Here is a 22,685-nt window from a genome sequence, read left to right as displayed (position 1 = left end):
TGATCTGTTTTCAATCTTTTTGTACTTATTATTATTGTTTAACTTACATCAGTGAAAGATTCAATCAGTTTTTGCAGTAATTAAGTAGTGATCATATTTAATTCATAATAATTGTGCTAATTTACGATTTTTTCGGAACTTTTATATCGTTATCGTACTTTGTAAACTCATAAGACTAGACAGTTTATGGCTATTGGTCCAAATGGTCGAACGAAAATTTTAGGACGTTTAGTTAGGACCGACAATTGGCTCATGGAAGAATTGTAATTGTTTTCGAAGTCGAGCCATGGGTAAAAACGCTCATAACATGAAGAAAAAATGATGTCTTCTTGGGTGACACTCTTTCCCGGCCCGGATAATACCGGGACGGAAATACCAACCCGGTTTTTCGTGTACACGCCCATAGAAGCTCCTGTCAGTTCCAAAGAGGAAGGAGCGTGTCCGGCTTGTTGTTGTCTGTCATTGTCAATTTTGATAGTTCTGTGAATAATGAGACCGTCTCACTCACTGACTGACATATCAATATCAATCAAATAAAATACTCTACCAAACAAACAAAAGTCGAATCGAATAGCACACGCACACGTGATGTTGTTTCCGAGTTGTTTCCCTTACTTATTTTCCTTCTTGAATGAAAAGTTTGAATTGAACTCGTGGTAAAAGTTGTAAACTAAATTCATTAGTAAATTTTAACATTTAAATGAAGAACTTTGCACCTTTATGATACTGGTAATTCAAATAAAAATACATTGACTTACATTATTCCTGCCAATTATTGACTTCTAATGAGATAAGGATATAAAGTGCGTTAAGGTTGCTCTTTGATAAATCATCTTATATCGGTTGAAACATTGCTGCTGAAGCTGTTTCTTATTTTTCATTTACTTCAAATGAATAAAAAAAAACTAATAAAACAAACAAATCAAGTTCTGTCATAAAACAGTGTTTATTTTATAGTTTTAGCAAAAATTCTGTTTTATAACGATGGCGCATTCTTCGGGATCAGGGAACCTTAAAAATGGACTTATCGATTTCACAGCTGGATCACTGGGTAATTTTTTTTATTAATTTTCATTTAATTTTTTATTAAGTAAGTACTTGTTTAAAAATTTCCTCTGGTAATTTAATAACAATAATTTCAGTCATAAGTGCCACAATATTTATAATTTCTGATTCAAACCTCCCAACTATTGCATCACTGGACCAACATCTGAAAGGTTAATGGCCGCACATGTGATACTATCAATAATGATATTAGAACCTGTATTATTTAAATTTAAATTATTTTCCATATGCTCATACATAATTTACCATGTTCAACCCTTTGTATGTGGAATGTAAAAAAAACCTGTGTTCTAGACTCAATTAATAAAATGTGAATTGAGATAAAAATACAAAAAGATAGCCTTAAATTTGTGACTGATCTGGGACAAAGCATATGAAAGGTTAACTGTCCCTACATTGATATTTATTTGCTTTTGAATCTTTACTTCAAAAGCCCTTAAAATATTTAATTAATCCATATTTGCTTTGTATATTGTATTGAAGATTTTTCATAAAAAAAAATACAAACATTGGAACATAGAACCTCCTCCTTTTTTAAAGTTGGTTAAAAATAACCAGCCGGGTGCAAGTCACTATGTACACTAAGGGTTCTGATTCTAACTATACCTATTTATGTGCAACATTGAAATATTGTCCATTCTATATATCTGGACATCAGAGCCAATAGGTATGTGCATGTTTGATACTTGACAAGTCAAGCAAAATTAAACTTTTAAAGGTTTTAACATCGACTTATTATATCAAATTGAAGAAAACTAGTTATTAAAATAGAAATAGCATATAACTACAAGTATTTTCGGTCATGGCCTGAAAATTTTAAACTTTAATAAAAATATTTGGAATACTTACAATAAACCCTTTCCTTTCATCTGATAATAATTGTCATACAGTATGGTTTGCCATTAGTACCTACAGTACCTATATAGGGTGGAAGATCGAATGCCACATGGATCGCAACTAGTTACCTTAAATATTAGAAATAGCACATTCTGTGTAAAGGAGACTTTCCTCTATTTTTAAAAACTATATTTAGAGATAAATAAACCTTATCAGTAACCCTTTCAATCTGCAACATAAAAAAATACGGCGTTTTATTTTTGTCGCCTGCACAAACCTACGACGCAATTCAATGGTGTGTGTGAAGTTCCCAATCCGCACTGGGCCCGCGTGGGAACTATGGCCCAAGCCCTCCCATTCTGAGGGGAGGCCTGTGCCCTGCAGTGGGACGTATATAGGCTGGGATGATGATGATGATGATGATTTTTGTCACATTTAATGGGTTAAGATAGACGATTTTTCAAAAATCCATAAATGCAGAATTTTTTTAAATAAAGGAAAGTCCTTTACACAGAATGTGCTATTCCAATATTTAAGGTAGTTGCCATCTATGTGGCATTCGATTTTTCCACCCTGTATATTTTTTAGTTTTCTATTATTTATTTATAATATTTTATTAACTTTACATGTCAGTTTTGAGATCACTGAAGTCAGTGTGTGGTCCAAATTTCAACCTAATTTGTTCAATAAATTTGAGACAAATTGGCTGGTGGAGATAATCAAGTGATCCTTTAAAATTATAGTAATATAAAATATGAATTGCTCTCTGTTTGTATGGCAGGCGGTGTAGCTGTAGTTTACGTTGGACAACCCCTTGACACAGTGAAAGTGAAGATGCAAACATTCCCACATCTTTACAAGGGCATGTATGACTGCTTAAAGCAAACACTGAGAAATGATGGAGTCATCCGGGGACTGTATGCGGGCACCACACCAGCCATCATGGCCAATGTTGCAGAAAACTCAGTCCTGTTTGCAGCCTACGGTTACTGTCAGAAATTTGTCTGTCGGCTTACTGGAACAGAGGTAAATGCAAAATAGGTATAATACAATATCTTGATCTATTTTTATGCATCTTGTTTAACCCGTGTGTTGTCGGGTTAGAATTACACCTCTCCATTTCTTCCGTGGATGTCGTAAGAGGCGACTGAGGATATAGTTTAAGGTATACCGTAGGCGACAGGCTAACAACCTGTCACTATTGTACTGTTTTTGTCAAATTTAAAACCTTAAATTGCTAAAAGTGGCTCCGAAGCGGTAACGTTTTGTGTGCTCTGCCTACCCCATTTCCATTTGGGAACACAATCGTGATGTGTGTGTGTTATGTGTGTGTGTTTTACCCCTAATACCATAAGATGAGTTTGACGCCAATGCCTGTCTGTGGCATTGTAGCTCTCAAACAGTCAGACCAATTTAGTTGCTGTTTTTTAGGGTTCCGTAGCCAAAATGGCAAAAACAGAACCGTTATAGTTTCGCCATGTCTGTCTGTCTGTCTGTCCGTCCGCGGCTTTGCTCAGGGACTATCAATGCTAGAAAGCTGTGATTTTGCACGAATATATATGTAAACTATGCTGACAAAATGGTACAATAAAAAATACAAAAAAAAATTTTTTTACATTACCTCCCATAGACTTAAAGTGGGGGTGATTTTTTTTCTCATCCATCAGTGATTTATTTGCAAAATATTCAACTTTAATGTGCAAATTTTCATTAAAATCAAGCGTCCCCCTCCCCCTCTAAAATCTAAACCAGTGGGTGGAAAAATTTGAAAAAATTCAGAATGGTAGTAAATATATCAAACTTACAAGGAAAACTATAACGGTTAAGTTTTCTTGAGAATTATTGGTAGTTTAAGAGTAAATAGCCGCCTAAGGCCTAAGGTATAAAATATACCTAAACTTGGAATATTCCGTACAAAATACGAAATCCTTAGAAAAATATTACTTAATTTTTCGTAATGGCTACGGAACCCTATTTCGGGCGTGTCCGACACGCTCTTGGCCGGTTTTTTTTTTTTCGTAAAAGCGCATTTACCTTGCGGTGGTTCTTAGCTATGTTTCATTAATAGTATTGTGTCTTAAGGGTGGTAAATAAGGAATTACGAACGAGAGTATTTAATGAGTGGATGTTTGTAATTCCAGTACCGCCCGTGCGACATACAATGTTTTTCATCACGTTTGTGAGTACAATAAATATTATTTTTACCAAAATTGGCGATACCTTAGCTGCGCTCTTGGGCAGCGCCAAAATCCTCCGCCAACAGCGCGCCCGAGCCGCGCAGCAGTATTAGTACGCGCAATGACTCATTTACTGACCTTGGATTTGTTTCATGACAAGACAAAAAAGGTCGAGGGTTTTATATGGGGATTACGGCCAAGTTAACCTGTATGTTTTGATACTGTTTACGTGCAAGTGTGATGAAAAATTTGTTTGGCCGTTCTTAAGATATAACTTTAAAAAGACAATGTTGGATTTTTTTAAGTTGGTTAGGCTTTTATAAAATTTCTGTTAAAGGGAAAATAGGTAACTCAAACTATTTTAAATAAAATCAGCACTAACTAACTAACCTTTACCAACTAACTTTTTGCGCGTTCGCGTAAACCAGTAAAATTCCAGGATTTTACTCAATCTCTTATTAGTCTGTGATTTTACTAGACATTCACTTAGGTATTACAACAGTGCTGATTGTAAATTATCTATTTATAAGTAAACTTTATCTGTTGAGGAAGTAATCATAACACAATTATTTGCATGATGTTAACATTCTGCTCCATTTTAATATGACTTTCTAAACTGTATCAAACAAAGATTAATTAGCTAATTAATTATTGATTCTTTGCAAGAAACCATTTCGTTTATTTTTGCATGAACTATATCAGGGGTCACCAAATGGCGGATCGCGGTCCGGATACGGACCGCCGACCTAAGTATTTTGTGCGGACCTAAGTACACGGTAACTTGTATTGTATTACTGAGACATAATCGACAAGGGACGACCGGACCGCGATGATGATTTTATTTTAAAAACTGGACCCGTGAGGGAACTAATTGGTGATCCCTGAACTATATTAGTGTGATTTTACATTCTGAAGTATTAAGTATCTATTTATTATTATAAACGTCATACAATTGTGATAACATTTATGACTTAAATAAAATCATAGCTAGCACATTTCGAAAATATACGTCCCACTGCAGGGCATAGGTCTTCCTTCGAAATGAGAGGGCTTGAGCCCTAGTTTCCTCGCAGGCCCGCTGCGGATTGGTAACATCACACACACTGTAATAAAATAAATAATTAAATACCTTCTTGGGGCATAATGTAAATAATAAGTTTAGGTAAAAAATAAATTATAAAAATATTATGCATATTTTGAATTTAAAAAACGAAGTAGCTTAGAAATTGTTCAAATAGATTTTTGAATTTCTGGTGATGTTGTGGTTGTACCTGGTACCCACACCCCGTTACTCGGTTTACACACTATTTCATAACAAAAACACTGTCCTCTAACATCACCAAAAAATGTGCCAAGTTTGTCCTTCTCGCGCAAAACACAAACAGGACGGCAGCGGGTCGGAAGCGAGTCGGGTAAAGTGCGGCGGGCCTATTTACGTGGCTGTATAACGAACATCACACCAATGGCGGGCGCCGGTCGATTCGTGCGCGGGTGCCGCGGTGTGATGTCGTTCATATAAATAATTCACGTAAATAGGCCCGCCGCTCTCCCGACCCGACCCGCTCCCGACCCGCTGCCGCCATGTGTGTTTTGCGTTTTCAGTTTAAAATACACAATCAACTTGCAATTATAGAATGTAGAGCAGCTGTCAACGTTCGGCAACGCGTCAGCGGGCTTCCTGGCAGCCTTCTTCTCTTCGTTCACGCTGTGCCCCACCGAGCTCATCAAGTGCCAGCTGCAGGCCATGCGGGAGATCAGTGTGCAAGGCTCACAAACAGCTGTATGATGATAACTCTTTTGGGTATTTCTTGCGTATATTTCCCTTTATTTCAGTCATAAATTAAAAAAGTATTTACTCGAAAGCGTTGTCACATAGCGAACCGTGAAAGGCGTTTGTTTGGCATCATCGTGCAGACGCCTTAGACCGTATTATCTAACGCGCGGGCGCTCGCGATTGCATTCATCATCTTTTTCTTCCTTCATCCTACACCATGTGACAGAAAGAAATGGTGAAAGCGATTGTTAAGCCGAGTGCGTTAGACCTCTATGAGGGCTAAAAGACAGGCGAAATATCGCTAGATGGCGTTAGTATCGTGAGGTTTTTTTTGACGTTATAGTCTTGCTTGCTCATTTATTGCTGGCTCATTTAGTTATTAGACAATTGCAAGCATGACCTTAACGTAAAAAAAACCTCACGATGCTAACGCCATCTAGCAATATTTCGCCTGTCTTTTAACCCTCATTGGTCTAACGCACTTGGATCACAATTGTTTCTGACATACGGTATAGGATGAAGGTAGTAAGAGATGATGAATGCGATTGCGAGCGCCCGCGCGTTAGACATACGGCCTCTGGTCTCCATGCAGACCACTCCTGCAATGTGACAAAGCCGAAAAGTATGTTCAATATTTTGAATTCTATTACAAGCTTGCTTGTTTTTGCATTAATAAAACCTTGTAATTCTAATCATTAGAAGTTCATTATCAATTTGATATCATGTTTACACACAATTAACCTTGGTGCGTTATCTTGTTTGAAGGTTAAGATCACGCCGATCCAGCTAACTCAGCAAATATTCAGGCAGTACGGCATCCAGGGATTATTTAGGGGACTAGTGCCGACTATCATGAGAGAAATGCCAGGCTACTTTTTCTTCTTTGGAGGATATGAAGGTAAACATTGTTTTAAAATTTCGTTATTTCATTAAAAAAATATATATACCTATAGAACCAAATTGGGTTAAGCTGCTTGATGCTGCTTCATGGTTTAAACAACACACCCAGCAGGGAGCACCGATTCGACGATCTTCCTGCCGCCGCCCATTAACGGCCCGGCTACGACTTCGCGCGTCCGGCGGCTCACCGAGCGTTTTCTTTGTTCATTGCTTGACCGAGGCGCTCGCCGCTTAGTGGCTTGGCTAGAGTAGGACCAAATCAAAATTAGATTGCGATAAATGTAAAGCTAGGTAATTCACACTCGTTCAAATACGTGATTCAACAAGATATCAACTCGGATTCGCTGGACCTACTCTATGCCATCAATAGATAAAATTGCTCACAAAACATTAACCGGGCCGTAAAAGACCATTCGTCTGTTATGGATGGAAATGATGATCTATACTCTATTTATTAAACCAAGATACTTAGGTACTAAAGTCATAGTATGAAATTTCAAATGTAAAAATAATGTGACCAGCATAATACGAATAGTGCGCTGCTCTCTGATTTCGGTTTTAGACATAATTGTTTTTTTTTGTTATTATTATCTGCAATCAGTGCAATCACTTTTAGCAGATATGGTGCATGCTTCTCTCATTCAGAGTTCGTCCCCCAGCGAGAACATATCTACTCATAATTCATTACATCAAAGGATGTCTTTTCTTTTAAGGCGTTTAACGTAGCGGGTAACTGTGAGTTGTCGTGCAATGGTATTGGGCAGTTGCGGATTAGCCACGTAGCAAGAGTAGCAAATTCTACGGGCCCCGCGCGTCTAGGGGCCCCGCGGACCAATGCTTTCTGATCGTAAAAAACGTAAATTTAGATAGAAGCATGTTTTTTTTTCTAAATCAATGTAATTAAAGTAGGTACAATACTGTCACTACAAAACTAACACAAACCGCCGCCAAAGAAAGAGATGGTATCAAGATGATCGACTATAATATTTTACTTATAGTATAAACTTGAAGCAAATCAAGGGCTACATGATAAAATTTGCTAGAGGCCCTGCGCTGGCTGAATCCGGCTCTGGTATTGGGGCGGGTCTCAAGCCGTCCCCTGTATCTTGTCTTAATGCTAAAGATTTCTTCTCTCACTGTGGGCATTTCCAGATGTTCATGGATCTCAGCATTAGTCACATACCAGGGAACCTTCCTGGTTGTTCGGAGAATTACGTTCTGCATTCTGCATTCGCATGATGGAGGAGTTACAGGCACCCCACAATTGAGGGCCGTACATCCATAATGGTTTTAGGATCGTTTTGTATACTAGTAATTTATTGTCTACTGACAGGCTGTTTCGACCGAGCAACCACTGGAAGCATTTGTATTTAATATTTAGTTCATCTCGTTTCTTCTTGATGTGCTCATTCCATGTCATACGCCTGTCTAGATGCAGACCAAGGTATCTGACAGAGTTCTGGTGTGGAAGGGTGTCATTTTCTAGATTCACCGATGGGCAATTTCGTTTGGGTAGGGTGTAAGTAACCTGCACTGATTTCGAGGTACTAGCCTTGACCCGCCAGTTTCGAAGCCATTTAGTTGTCTCGTGGAAGTCTGCCTGCAGGATTTTTGAGGCCATTATTGGGTCCTTGTTACCTGCCAGGATTGCCAATATCTCTCAACTGCCCATCCCTCACCTATCTCCCCTATTCGCCGAAGGAGTTTTTCAAATAATTGCAAATAATCGATAAAATATAAAATTGTATGGAAACAAAAATAAAATTAAAGCATTCAATATTCTACTTTCCATAAGCATTGAGCTTTTAGGCAGAACTTGCTTAGAATCAAAATGAAATGTAAACATCAACATCTACAAAAGTCGAAATATCTCCTAAACGGTGGCATTTTCATTAAACCCATTTTACTTTTTTTAGAACGTCCTAAGTGCCTTACGTGTGTTAGTACATCAGTACATCACAGATCCGTTCATATCTTAACATTTTATACGTATAACATACGTACTTACCGAACCTTTTCAGTGATGACCGGTCGTGGCTCTATTTATGAGATGTAAATTTTAGTATCTTGGTTTAATAAACAGAGCATAGTGCCTTTTAACACGAGCCGATTCCTGGTTCTTCTACACCAGGTATCCGGTGATATTATGTTAAGGCATGTAGTCGCCATCTAATATTTCGGAGCGGCCAAGGTGGTCAAAAATATCGGCACATGCACTCTATTATTAAGGTATTAGAGTTCATGTATCCATATTTTTGACCACCGTCCACGTCCACGTGTACTAATGAAAATTACCCAGCATACTACCACCACCATTTCACCACCGTGTAGCTTTGACTACCCGATTTTAACCGACATGTGTGAAAAGGCACGAAGGGGCATATTTGTTAAGCCTTCCAACATTGTGTTGCTACTGAACAAAATTTCTTATCGTCATATTTACCTACGTATAGTTAATTGCCTCGCGTGTTTCGTGGGGGGCCTGTCCTATCGTTATCTCTTTCAATTCAACTATCTTACGATGATTTATGATTGAAGACAAATGGAAATAGCAACATAAAACAAATTAGGTACATACAGCTTGCGATAATAAACTGTAAAACATTAACAAAGCAAAAAAACAGATCCACTTTCATAAAATACTTAATGCAAGAAGAATAATTTATTTTTAGGAATTATATTTGATGAACTACTTAAGTCATTTAATTACGAAATACAACGGTTTGTACCTTGTTTCTCCGCTATCACACTTGCAAATCAACTAACGTCTGTGGGTGGGACACACACATCTATATGTAGGTAAATAAGCACTTCTACAGAAATCGAAACTATTAGAATACAAACACAAAATACCAACTGTTTAGAGCCTTCTACGAGCTCATGCGTATTTTGATGAAACTTTTAAGGGACCACCTAAGGAGCATACATCATTCAAATAAAAGTAAAACAAATCGGTCAACAATGAATAACCTGCGGAATAAAATACTTATGTGCTACTTTTTAGAGCCAAGTTAAAAATAAAGAGCTATCTACAAATGGTTTTCAGGCACAAGAGAACTCCTTGCGAAGCCCGGACAGTCAAAGGACGACATCGGGCCCATCCGCACGATGATCGCGGGTGCCGTGGGCGGCCTGATCCTTTGGACCGTCATATTCCCCTCAGACGTTATCAAGTCGAGGGTACAGATATCAAACAAAAGCCAAAAGTTTCTCACTGTGGGATACGAGATTGTGCAGAAAGAGGGTTAGTATAATACTCGTAAAGTTAGCCTTTACCGCTTTGCCTAGACAAGTGCGCCACGCCGCCGCGCTGGCGCTTGCCGACATTATGCCACGACGCCGCCGACAACTGTCCCTTCGGCGCATGTCTTCACACGCGTAAGCCATTAGACCTAGCAGTCGAATTGAACTTCCAGAATTTTACAGAGTTGCCGTGGTTCTTCATTTACGTTTTGTGAAAACTAAGGCACAACGTTCGCTCAAACAGTGCCATCTATTGTTTTTCTTATGGAATAGGATGCAAACGAGCAAACGGATCCTAAGCCTTATGCTAAGGGCTTACCGTCGCCCATGGACACCTGCAACACCAGAAGAGTCAGATGCAGATGCAAACGTCTGCAGGAACAAATGAAGTTATCACTTAGAGAGCACCCTCTATTCTTGCCTAAAATTAAAACATTCCTACGGGAACACATTACCAGCATCAAGACTATCAAAAAGGTATATGTAAAAAAACAACTCAGTTTTAAATCTTCTCTATCAGCTCTAAACAACGATACCCTACTACCCTACCCTACTGGATGGGTACATCAAATCCTTTGTTTCTCGCTGGCAGGTACCTAGTACTTAAACTTAATTGCGTTTAATATTATTCTGCTCTTTGTGTATTGTATATTAATCTACATGAAACGTCGAGTATATAGTATATTCAAACCGCTTATCTATGTTTTGATGATAATTTTATAATGACGCTTGATATCTTACTGCGCCTAAACATGGACTAAGGCAGCGTTTCCACCAGAGATCTGTGAGGAATGTGTTTGTCATGAACCAATAGAAACGCTTCTTTTCAAATAGTCCATTACCTTTGCTTTTGCAGGTGGTAGGACCTTGTGCAAGGTCCGCCCGGATTGCTACCACCATCTTGCTCGCTAATCCTGCCGTGAAGCAGCAGTGCTTGCACTATTGTGTTTCGGCGTGGAGAGTAAGACAGCCGGTGAAATTACTGGCACTTGGGGTATACCATCTTAGGCCTCTAGGTTGGCAACGCATCTGCAATACCCCTAGTGTTGCAGATGTTTATGGGCGGTGGTGATCTCTTACCATCAGGAGACCCACTTGCTCGTTTGTCATCCAGTCGATTATAGGGCCAGCTCAGCCGAGCGAGCATAGGTAAATCAAATCTTCTGTTGGTTTCTATTGGTTCATGTCATGACAAACTCCTTCCTCGCACATCTCTGATGGAAACGCAGCCTAAGCCTATTGAAAGTAAGCGTCTGTAATTAACACAAACCACTAGGCTGCCACAATTAATTTAATCGCGGTTAATTTTCAATGATTACCTAGTTAGGTAACTAAAATTTGATTCGAGTAATGACCAATGCCCAGTCCAACCGTCGGCTTTTTTTTTCATATGTATTCAAAAGTATGTTCTTAATTCAAGTGTAAATATCTTTATTTAGGCTATTAACAACTCTCCCATTCGTTAGGAAAATCCTCTGTTGAGAAGAATCTTTAAATCTTTCCTTAGTTTCTTTGAATCTCTGAAATTGCGATTGAAAATCTTTGAATTGCACGAATGAGGTACGCTTTATAAACTTTATTTCATTTTCAGGTGCGCTTGCCCTCTACAACGGCCTGAAGCCTACGCTCGTTAGGACGATTCCCGCCACCGCAGTTTTGTTCGTCGTCTATGAATATTCCAAGAAAATAATGCACAAGTTAGGGGACTGAAAAAATTTTGTTCCAGGTTAGTTCTACAAGCGGTTCAGCAGCTGTCAGACTCGTCGCATACATTAAAAACTGGCCAAGAGCGAGTTCCGTAGCCATTACGAAAAAAATAAGTAATATTTTTCTAAGGATTTCGTATTTTGTACGGAATATTCCAAGTTTAGGTATATTTTATACCTTAGGCTGCTATTTACTCTTAAACTACTAATAATTCTCAAGAAAACTTAACCGTTATAGTTTTCCTTGTAAGTATGATATACTTACTACCATCCTGAATTTTTTGAAATTTTTCCACCCACCGGTTTAGATTTTAGATGGGGGGGACGCTCGATTTTAATGAAAATTTGCACATTAAAGTTGTTGTAGCAACCCCCTAATCTAATGGTTTTAAAAGACCTATCCAACGTTACCCTACACTACAAGGTTGGATGAGAAAAAAAAACACCCCCATTTTACGTCTATGGGAGGTACTCTAAAAAAAAATTTTTTTTTATTTGTATTGTACCATTTTGTCGGCATAGTTTACATATATATTCGTGCAAAATTACAGCTTTCTAGCAGTGATAGTCCCTCAGCAAAGCCGCGGACGGACAGACAGACAGACATGGCGAAACTATAAGGGTTCCGTTTTTGCCAATTTGGCTACGGAACCCTAAAAAATGAGCCACACAGAACGAGAGAATTCTATAAAACGATAGGTATGCGTGGTTGAGGTTGAATATCAATAATAAGTTGGTTAATGTCCCTAGTCTGTAAGTTAGATTATTAGAAAATGTCGGACACGTATTTTTCTTTTGTCAATGAGGGCTATCGCGTATGAATTCGCCGCTAGAAGCGCTAGTGTAGCGTGAGGTCCCCGAAATGTCAAATCTCATAGTTTTTGGGTGAGCTACGCGGGTTTGTTTATAATTAGAATAATTTTGTGAATATTTCGCATTACCTGAAATTAATTATGGCAATTATGCGTTACGGGGCAATGAATGTCTGTGTTTTGAGACAGCTTTGTCTTTCGGAAACTTTTGTCCTCCCTTTTTTCCGAACAAAACGGGACTACGCAACACTGTGGTTCCTCGATATTTTTATGGTACGGTTTTAAATGAAATTAAATGAAAATGTTTTAAGGTATATTAAATATGATTTTAATCTAAACTTTGTTTTCACGCCCGTAATAACAGACTTTGAAAGCCATACTTAAAAACCTCACGCAACAGTGGCGCCATCTGGAGAGTCAAAAAACGATAGCCCTCATTAAACAGAACGTGATGAAGATATACTTAAGCGGTTAAAGTTCCACGTGACGTCACGCCATGCGAAACTTTTGAGCATCGCAGACATCACGGGCCTCCACTCCCGAACTTTGCGCCCTTCATCTTTATTTGTAATATTTTGGTGAAAAGAAAAATACGTGTCCTATATTTTCTAATAGGTAATCTAACTGACAGGCCAGATAGAATATTTTTTAGGGTTCCGTAGCCAAAATAGCAAAAACGGAACCCTTATAGTTTCGCCGTCTGTCTGTCCGTCCGTCCGCAGCTTTGCTCAGGGACTATCAATGCTAGAAAGCTGTAATTTTTCACGGATATATATGAAAACTATGTCGACAAAATGGTACAATAAAAAATTAAAAAAAAAAACTTTTTTAGGGTACCTCCCATAGTCGTAAAGTAGGGGGTGTTTTTTTTCTCACCCAACCCTATAGTGTGGGGTATTGTTGGATAGGTTCTTTTAAAACCATTAGAGGGTTGCTAAGACGATTCTTTGATTCAGTGATTTTTTTGCGAAATATTCAACTTTAAAGTGCAAATTTTCTTTAAAATCGAGCGTCCCCCCCCCCCCTCTAAAATCTAAACCGGTGGGTGGAAAAATTTGAAAAAAATCAGGATGATAAACTATCAAACTTACAAGGAAAACTATAACGGTTAAGTTTGCTTGAAAATTATTAGTAGTTTAAAAATAAATAGCAGCCTAAGGTATAAATTTACCTAAACTTGGAAGATTCCGTATAAAATACGAAATCATTTTTTTTTTTTTTTTTTTTAATCGTATGGCGTAAAACATTAAACAATTACACTAAAGAAAGCAAATTACAAACTAGCTATAAATCCACATTCAGGGTCCCAAGCCACGACATTAAGTCAGGTGTCAGATTGTAGAGATCTCCAGGAGAGCCCGAGTATGAGTGTAGAGGGCAGCGCTGTACAATGTGCTCCATAGTTTGAGCCTCCTCGCCGCATTCGCAGAGGGCCGAGTCCGCCAACCCCACTTGTGTCGGAAATAGTGACAGCGTCCGTGTCCTGTTCTCAGTCTGTTTAAGCGGCACCAGAGCTTGCGTGGTAGACTGAAACCATCTGGTTTAACCGTGGGGTCTATAGTTTGCAGGGCAGTTCCAGTAGTTTGTGCATTCCACTCGTCCTTCCACCTCTGTTTGATGTCAAAATCCCCTAGGTTTTGGGCTGTTACACAAGCAGGGTGCCGAGATTTTAAGCCGTTGGGGTGGAGGGTGACAGAAAGGACGTGAAGAACGAACGAAGAAGGACGTGAAGGGAAGTGACGAAATCATTAGAAAAATATTACTTATTATTCGTAATGGCCACGGATCCGAATTTTGGGCGTGTCCGACACGCTCTTGGCCGGTTTTTTTTTATTCAAGAAATTACCCAAAATGTTATTTTTACTGTAGCTCTTTTCTTTAATTACTATACCTACGCCAAAAGAAGCCTTGGTAACGGTTGAATTGCTAATAGAACTACCCATATATATTATTTTTATATAATTACATAGTTCTCTCAGTGTGGCACCAATAACAAATGGCCTAATAATCGTTTGTCCTAATCATTAATTGGACCTAAAGAATTGTTTGCTGAACTGATAACTTTTACAGTTCTTTTTAAAACTTAACGTTGCGTACCCGACAGTAACAATAATCTTGAAAAAATACTGTAAGTTTAAATTTCATTTTCTTTTCAGTAATAAATAAATATCTTTAGGTCTAGGTAATAATTAAACCTAGTGATAAATTTATACATTTGTTAAGTAAGGGGATTCCGTTTAGTAGGTATAGTTCTATATCGAAGTGCTGTGAAATGACAAGGTAACTGTCACCTAAGATTTAGTGTAAGGTCTGAATTTCTGTAAAATTCATAGATTAAAGTTTAAACTTTCTAATAATGTGTCATTTATTAATTATTACAGTGAAATCCTTTAAACTAAGTACCCAACTGACACAATGATGATATTTCCTTTAACTAATCATGGTGTAATTTTTACGTTCATTAAGAGTCAACTCCAGCTAACTACATAGGCTATTTCAACTTGCATTGTTTGCGCGATTTGCCGATAATTACAGGAAGTAGGTAAATTAATCGTACTTTGTTTACAGTAGTGATTATGCGTATAGGTGACGCAAACGGGCAGGCGCTCGAAAATATGTAAGTTACATACTTGTATGTACCTACTACGCCAACTGACTTGCATATTTTCGAGCGCCTGCCCGTTTGCGTCACCTATATGCATTATGACTACTGTAAACAAAATACGTTACATAATGTCCTTCCTCTTTGATGTCACTAAAGTCGAACTTTCAAGTTGGCAGACAAGTCTATTGGCATTATTGTTTTATGAATGCAAACGATTATCAACTTTAGGGTGGTAGACCACATATTTGGCTGATGGTACCTATTAGGTTGTACTTGGGTTGTACAGACCAGTCCACAAATTCGATTGCCAGGCTACCACAGCACCCTGTCATTGTCAGTATGACATTCAACATTCAAGTCATTCGACAAGTGTTAAATAGTTAAATACAAATAAAATTATTTACTATGACAGGGTTCTATCTAGCACAGGAGTAACACTGGTTGACTATTCGTGATGTAGGTATTTTTCCTCAATGTCTAGATGGAACCAACATTCTAAGCATCTACTGAACACCATCCAGACAGAGTTTAACATGTATAGTTGATGAAACTGACTCGCGTACCAGAGACCTTATTGCAGTTTTATTACAATGATAGATAAGTAAAATTTGGCAGCTGAAGTTTGTTTACATTTAGTTAAATACCTATCCAAACCAAGTATAGTCTAGTTTGTATTACAATGATAGATAGATAAGTAAAATGTTTAAAATCCTTGAATGTACCAAATCTGGCAGCTGAAGTTGGTTTACATTTTAGTTACAATCCGTGAGCTCTTACAAAAACCTTCGGGTTTCGGGGGTAATCGGAAGGATTCGTGTGTAAATGACAATTGTCTTTTTGACTTCTTCGCGTGATGGATTGCTACTAAGTCATAGATGAGAGTGTGTATACTGGTACTAAGTCAAAAATACAATTGTCATTTCCTACTAACGAATCCTTCCGATTTCCCCCGAAACCCGAAGGTTTTTCTAAGAGCTCACGGATTGTACAGTCGCCAGCATTAATATCTGCCACAGCGGAGCGTGCAAAAATATCTGACACGTCCTTCCGGCCCTAGAAATAGAGTCGTATCAGATATTTATGCACGCTTGTTGTGTCAGATATTGGTGCTGGTGACTGTACATGTACAGTCAACAGTTCTATATACTTCCAAATCGAAATAGTGTGTGAAGGCGGAATAGTGTGTCATGACAAAAAGTCATATTGTATTAAAATTAGAAAAAGATAAAGAAGCGTAATATTATTCCAGTATGGTTTATTTTATACTGATGGTTATTCTTTACATAACTTTTTACGGTAACTTTGAAAAGTTTTGCAAGTCGATAACAGAACAGAACCCCATATATCACGATCACGTGTCATCGTCTCATCGTTTTTTTAAAAGCTCACGGAGTGTATATAAAATACCTATCCAAACCATGTATAGTAGCACAAAGGTTAAACCCTGGTACGTGATTCCTGGTACGTGATTCAGTGTCCTTGACTGTATGGCATAAGATGAGGGTAGAAAGAGATGTTGAATACGACCACAAACGTCAGCGCTTTAAACTATACGGTCTCAGGATAGAACCTTTTCATTGTAAATTTGTCCATGATAGAGATATCCATGATTTCTTCTGCAGCACATGGTACGCGATTCAATTTCTTGACTGTACTGTCTAATAGCTTTAAATACAGGCTGAAGAGTTCGCTTCGTGTACACCCCATCCATCCATATTATTATTGCATAGGTATCCATCCATCATATCCATTCATCAAAATCTCACCCACCACAAAGGTACTATCAAAATAATCATTTACAAAATTCCTGTAAACTACTGGCACATATTTCTAGAATACCGTATGTATGACGTGACATAATTTGTCACAGGTCACAACCACTTTGTTGTCAATTGTGTTATTAGACTAGACATACAATACATAAACATTTATACATTACTTTATTTACACAAATCTTCGCTATTAAGTTTATTTTGTGATGTCATCAGATGAGCACCAAGTACAAAATATCTACCGATACTATAGGAAAAGTTACAATAAGAATCGGAGAGGTACTCAAGATACAGATTTTAATTCACATGAAGAGACTAACGATGTACCTGAGAATTCACCGAGAAGCGAAGCTTATACCGTAGATTCTCCTAGATGCAGTTGTGACTTGGATCGAGAAGGGGATATAGCCAACATTCTGCACAAGAAGTGTCCAGTCATTACACTAGCGCAGCAACAACTTGTGAGGCTACTTGATGAAACCAATAGGATAGTTGTTGATAATAATAGGCATTGGAGGTCAGTTTGATTGACTTATTGCTCTACTAGAAGAGGTCTTTATCTGTCCCTGTCCCCTAAATACCCAGTTATCCATGCAGTTACCTTGAAGAGATCACACAAAGTGATAGGTCAGTCTGTTTTGTTTTTCGGTATTTCTTAGTAGGAGAACCTATAATATCAAAAATAAGTATTATTTCTAGTTAAGTGTGCAATCTGTTTTTTTTTCAGTCCATTTTACCACTGCCTATGCATATGCAAGGAGTTAGCTTTATGCCAAAATAAGAGCCAAAGTGTACTAGTTGGTTTGATTTTTCTGTCTTTCTTTTTTGGCTTACTTCTTGGAGCAGCAACATGTGGTACCAGCTTGGGACAGTTCAATAGTCCAATACTAAATTGCATTGATAACTACTTTGTGCCGGATGCTTATATAAGTATTGAGGATACTTATCGCAGCATCGCATAAGCTGCTTCATATTTATAAGATGTTGAGACAAGTTGGTCCATATAGACGCAGCTACAACTGGCTTCAGATGCCAAGTTGAGTATATTTATTTTACTGTAATTTAAAGTTTCTTATAGTGATTATGTTTAATATTAATCTTATCATAATATTATTTTGTGTGAATGTAAACTAATTTGATGAGATTTCTTTCCTATTATAACAATAAAAGATAATACATTAAGCAATTCATTTATTTTTAAACTACTATCAAATAATTGGGACCCAAGTGTTCATTTATTTAACATTAGGTAGCTGCTGTCCTTAATGAAATTTAATGATGCATAAAATTAATCATTAGTTCTATTTATTTTGTTATGTACTTTTATTACAATAGATATAACAAAGTTGATTGCTCATTAAAATGAATATGAAAAATAGGATTGGCATCCCATGACACTGAGATCTGAAGGTACAAAGACAAACCCAAATATTTTTAGTGCAAATAATTTATCAAATTAATTGATTAGGGGGTGTTCCATAGCCATGGCAGGTTTGCATGCAGATATAAAGAATGTGGCAGAAAAAATGCTGTATTCATAGCATTGAGAAGTTTCTGAACTAATCAACAACTTAATCACTTACAAATATCACCAATTAATGAAATTTGTTGTTGGTTTGTGTCAAGTTAATTGATTTCAAATATCCTTCCATACATCAATAGAAATTCATAGCTCATCTATAACTAATTTGCCAGAAGAATGGGGAAAATAGAAACAAAATTTTTAGTGGTAAGTTACAGAAATATTTCATGGCATCCTTTGTATGCATCCCATGAAATGTTCATGGTATTCATAATTATTACAGATGACACCTTAGAGTAGATACACAAAGTTACTATAATCATAATGAATGTCAAACCAGTCCTCAAATATTCTCCCCACTGCTCAGCTAGTTGAGCAGTAGCACAGTTTGTATTACTGAGCATTTTATGTTCTATAGCTCAATGATTTTTTGCTCAACCTAGTTGATCAGTAGTACAACATTGGTTTAAGGTAATAGAAACTTGGTGCAACTCACATTCAATCAATTTATCACATTGTTCTACAAAATGAACAATTTAGTCTGCTCTATCACAAATCACAACCCTCCTTTTACTCTACTGCAGCCAGGTCAATAACAACTTGGATGCATGACCTATATTATTAATCTGCAGTGTCATTTATTGGAGTAAAAGTGATAGATCCAGACTTAATTTAAACCAAAAATCCTTAAAACAAACTCCTTAAAATAATAACATTTTAATTCAATTGTTAGTGGGCTTTACAAAAGTTAAGTTACTTATAATGTAAACAAGTCTACAGGTTTTCTTAATGAAGCATCACCATCTTTAAAGTTTGCAACATTTCACATGATTATGATCACTCTGACAAACAAATCCTCCGGAGGAAAAAAAACCAACAATGCAAAGGCACAAACTTTAATGGTGGTAATGAATGATTGTTGTTTTTCTGGATTTGCACCCACATCTTGATATACTATAAATAAATTGAATTAGTATAGTCAAAAAAGATAATTTACTTCTCTTCACACCACTCATTCTCCTTTCGCACCTGATCTTCCTCAGCTGCAGTGAAGTCATTCTTAATGTTGAACGTCTTACGGATCTCTTCAGGTGTTTTGCCTTTAATCATATTCGCCACGGTCTTGCATGTGACGTCCAACAATCCTTTGATATCTAAATAATTTGCGGCTAGAATAAGCTCAAATAACGTTCCCTGATCAACTTTCAGGAAGTCAGCATCCCAAGATGAAATGTCATCTGTTCTTTTTTCCTTATTTTCGTCATCTTCCGGTAGCGGAGGATCGTCTTTGTGGTAGGTTGCCCACTGAATAACCTTTTTCAAAATTGCGGAATTCACATTCGGTAATGGTACAACCTCTTCTTCGTCATCGTCCATTCCAAGATCCTCCAACATGGTTTTTATGGTGACTGAACATTTTGCAATCTCTACATCAACATCGAAAATCTCATTATCAGAAGACTGCAGTTTTATATTCGGCATCTAAAACAAAGAAATATGTTAACAAACACCAGTAACCTGTACGAACGCCATCTTCTAATAAAATTACCAAATCTGCTGTTGGTTTTTGGTATTTAACATATAACATACTTACGATGATTGTTTTAGTATGAATCGAAGTTTAATTAAACTAGAAACTAAATGATATTTTAGGTTGCGACTAAGAATAGTACGCAACGATTGAAACGATAATGCAGAACAAGAACACGCAATTTATAAATACAAGTAGGTAGCTATCGCTCGAAGTATGTCTATGGCGATGGCGTTTCCCGGCAGGGTGACCAGGCTATTCTAAATAAAATTTCGTGTCGTTACAGCCATCAATAAGTTCAGAAAAATATTATACCGTGATAAATTGTAGCCATATTTTAATACGAATATTCAATAAATTGTTTGATTAGACGAAGTGCGTTAGCAAGGGAATATTTAAAATATTAAATACTTGGGAAATTATGTAATGTAGTTTGGTCTAGTCTAAAATACGAGCACAGGATTGTGGCGAAATCAAATGATTCACATCACTGATCTCTTTCTGGTTTTAAACTAATCACCAAGCTTGAGGGACTACTTCGAAATTGGAAAATCGAAGTTCCTATCGTACCGTTTCGCTTTAAACACTAAGCGTCAGCGAGACGGCAAGACACTTGCACTTCGTACTTAGTAAAGAAAGGGCCTGTTTATGTGGAACTTCTTCGGGAGAGATAAAATATTTATATAGAAGTAGGAGCACTTTTTATGTGGATTGGAATTAAATTTGAATTAGACTTACTGGTTTATTATTATTCGTAGATACCGAGTGACGCAATTTGTAGCACAGACGAACAGTTATATAAAAATAATCATACATACGGTACCTAAACATTTACAACATAGGTAAGTTAATGTTAACTACATGGAATAAGTAAATTATTACACTTGGTTTGGGCGGGTATTATACTAAAATGTAAACAAACTTCAGCTAGCAAGTTTGGTCAAGGATTTTAAACATTTTACTTATGTATCATTGTAATACAAACTAGACTAGTGTATTTCAATACTGAAATATCAATGTTTAAATAGTTAAATGGGGGAAGCATAACGGGGAATGGGGGAAATATTTACGGCACCAAATGACATTGTTTTGTTTACATTTAGTTAAATACCTATCCAAACCAAGTATCTATGATAAGAAATTGCGTCTTGAACAGGATTTTCTGTAAGCATATAGAATTTATTGAAATAAACCTTTCACATGATAATTCTCGTGTCGCTAATTTCTTATCAAATCGAAGTCAAAATTTGCATGCATACACGGCATTTTTTATACTCCTGGCAATATCAATTTGTGGGGGGGCTACTATGAAATTCGAAAATCGAAGTTCATACCGTCTCTCACTCTCTAATTAAATAATATTAGCGTCAACGGGACGGCAAGATAGAAAGTTCGAATTTTGCACTTCCTACGTAGTATAAGCATAGTAAATAGGGTCCGATTCCGGTGGATGGATACAGATAAAACACAATAGCATGTGGATATAAAACTGTCAAGAAAAAATAAATATGATGAAACAATATTAAATAAGTGTGTTGAAACCAGTTTAAATAATTGTTGAGTAAAAACCTAAAATATATATATTATTACATCATTTTAAAAAATACGATGTAGTTTGAAAATTGTTCATAATAGCGACATCTAGTAGTGGGTAGATATCTGCCAGATCTCTAGGCCCGGCTACACCAACCAACCAACCAATATAAATGCGAAGTTTGTTTAGAAGTGTAGGTATATACGTTACTACTCCTTTGCGCTAAAACGGCTAAACGGATTTGGATGAAATTTGGTATTGTATACCTATATAGGTAGCCGAACGTTTGGAACACGTTTGGAATAGCACATATCTAGGCTCGGCTCCCTATTCTTATCCCAATGTACGAATAAAACGAAAATTAACCGCTTGGCTTGACCGAAAGAAAGTTGTGTCTCGGCATTCAAAGCTCTGAAACTACTTACTCTGCCTTCACTATACATACTTGAAGTAGCTTTGTTTGTCAAATGCAATCCCGATTTGTTTGTGTTAGCATCTCGCGGGCGGAAACTGCCTGTTCGAGCTCAATACCAGCACAACTTGCGTGCCCCCACCAAGAGAACAGCTCTAGTTGCAAAAAGCTTGCTGGGCATGGCTCCCCGCATTTATAATAAGATACCGAAGGACATTATACAACTAGATTTAAAAATATTTAAAAGGAAAATGACTGAATTATTAATTAGTAAATGTTATTACTCTGTTACACATTTTTTGAACGAAGCGGTTAAATAGTTTATAAGTCTAAATTTAAGCTAAATAATTATCATATTATATTTACTCCATCATTATTATACTTATCTCTTGACATTTACTAATTGTTATGGATTGTTTTAATTATAATTTTAATATTGTTTTTATTTAATTGGGATAGTAAAATTACTTAGGATAAATAGATAAATATTTGTACACCTGCATTTGCGGGTAAGACATAGCGACCAAAATGTAAAATACCACCATCCACTATTGTACCTACCTATGTTCTAGCAAATAAAGTTACTGATTACTGATTAAGGATTTTGAAATTTGGCACAATTGTTTTCAATGCAACGCCAATAACGGTTTAATTTTTGGAAATTCCCACGGTATTGTTGTTTGTTACTCTTTCACACTAAAACGGCTGCACAGCTTTGGATGAAATTTGGTGCCTACGTAAATAGCTGGACATCTGGAATAACACAACACGTGCTACTTTTCATCCCGATTATCC

At 37.0% G+C, this 22,685-nt stretch overlaps 3 protein-coding genes across 3 annotated transcripts; 2 read left to right on the top strand and 1 right to left on the bottom strand.

The window, feature by feature from the left end:
• Positions 1-448: 448 nt before the first annotated feature.
• LOC141442648 (mitochondrial ornithine transporter 1) lies at positions 449-13,345 on the top strand. The gene is made up of 7 exons (XM_074107692.1): positions 449-729; positions 958-1,051; positions 2,684-2,928; positions 5,713-5,859; positions 6,619-6,751; positions 9,800-9,997; positions 11,588-13,345. Exons 2-7 carry the CDS (start codon positions 985-987, stop codon positions 11,704-11,706), a joined length of 909 nt encoding a protein of 302 aa, XP_073963793.1. The 5' UTR covers positions 449-729; positions 958-984; the 3' UTR covers positions 11,707-13,345.
• A 914-nt stretch (positions 13,346-14,259) lies between these two features.
• On the top strand, positions 14,260-18,367 carry LOC141442637 (uncharacterized). Its single transcript, XM_074107666.1, has 2 exons — positions 14,260-17,408; positions 17,619-18,367. The coding sequence occupies exons 1-2, from the start codon at positions 17,098-17,100 to the stop codon at positions 17,851-17,853; spliced, it is 546 nt and encodes a 181-aa protein (XP_073963767.1). The 5' UTR covers positions 14,260-17,097; the 3' UTR covers positions 17,854-18,367.
• SkpA (S-phase kinase associated protein 1 SKP1-related A) lies at positions 18,068-20,264 on the bottom strand (the record flags this gene model as incomplete). Its single annotated transcript, XM_074107681.1, is given in 2 exon segments — positions 18,068-19,895; positions 20,008-20,264. A coding segment is annotated over 1 exon segment (489 nt). The 3' UTR covers positions 18,068-19,406.
• Positions 20,265-22,685: the final 2,421 nt, after the last annotated feature.

The sequence above is a fragment of the Choristoneura fumiferana genome, chromosome 2 (assembly GCF_025370935.1).
Source record: "Choristoneura fumiferana chromosome 2, NRCan_CFum_1, whole genome shotgun sequence".
Lineage (NCBI taxonomy): Eukaryota > Metazoa > Arthropoda > Insecta > Lepidoptera > Tortricidae > Choristoneura > Choristoneura fumiferana.
The sequence above is the reverse complement of the archived record's forward strand: the minus strand, read 5'-3'. Positions and strand labels throughout refer to the sequence as shown.

Bases quoted from the DNA above. Each gene is read 5' to 3' on its own strand.
- LOC141442648 (XM_074107692.1), top strand. From the start codon at position 985: ATGGCGCATTCTTCGGGATCAGGGAACCTTAAAAATGGACTTATCGAT. The intron at 2,929-5,712 runs GTAAATGCAAAA...TTGCAATTATAG, and splicing joins GTCGGCTTACTGGAACAGAG to AATGTAGAGCAGCTGTCAAC. The intron at 9,998-11,587 runs GTTAGTATAATA...TTTCATTTTCAG, and splicing joins CGAGATTGTGCAGAAAGAGG to GTGCGCTTGCCCTCTACAAC.
- LOC141442637 (XM_074107666.1), top strand. From the start codon at position 17,098: ATGTCATCAGATGAGCACCAAGTACAAAATATCTACCGATACTATAGG. The intron at 17,409-17,618 runs GTCAGTTTGATT...TTTTTTTTTCAG, and splicing joins GATAATAATAGGCATTGGAG to TCCATTTTACCACTGCCTAT.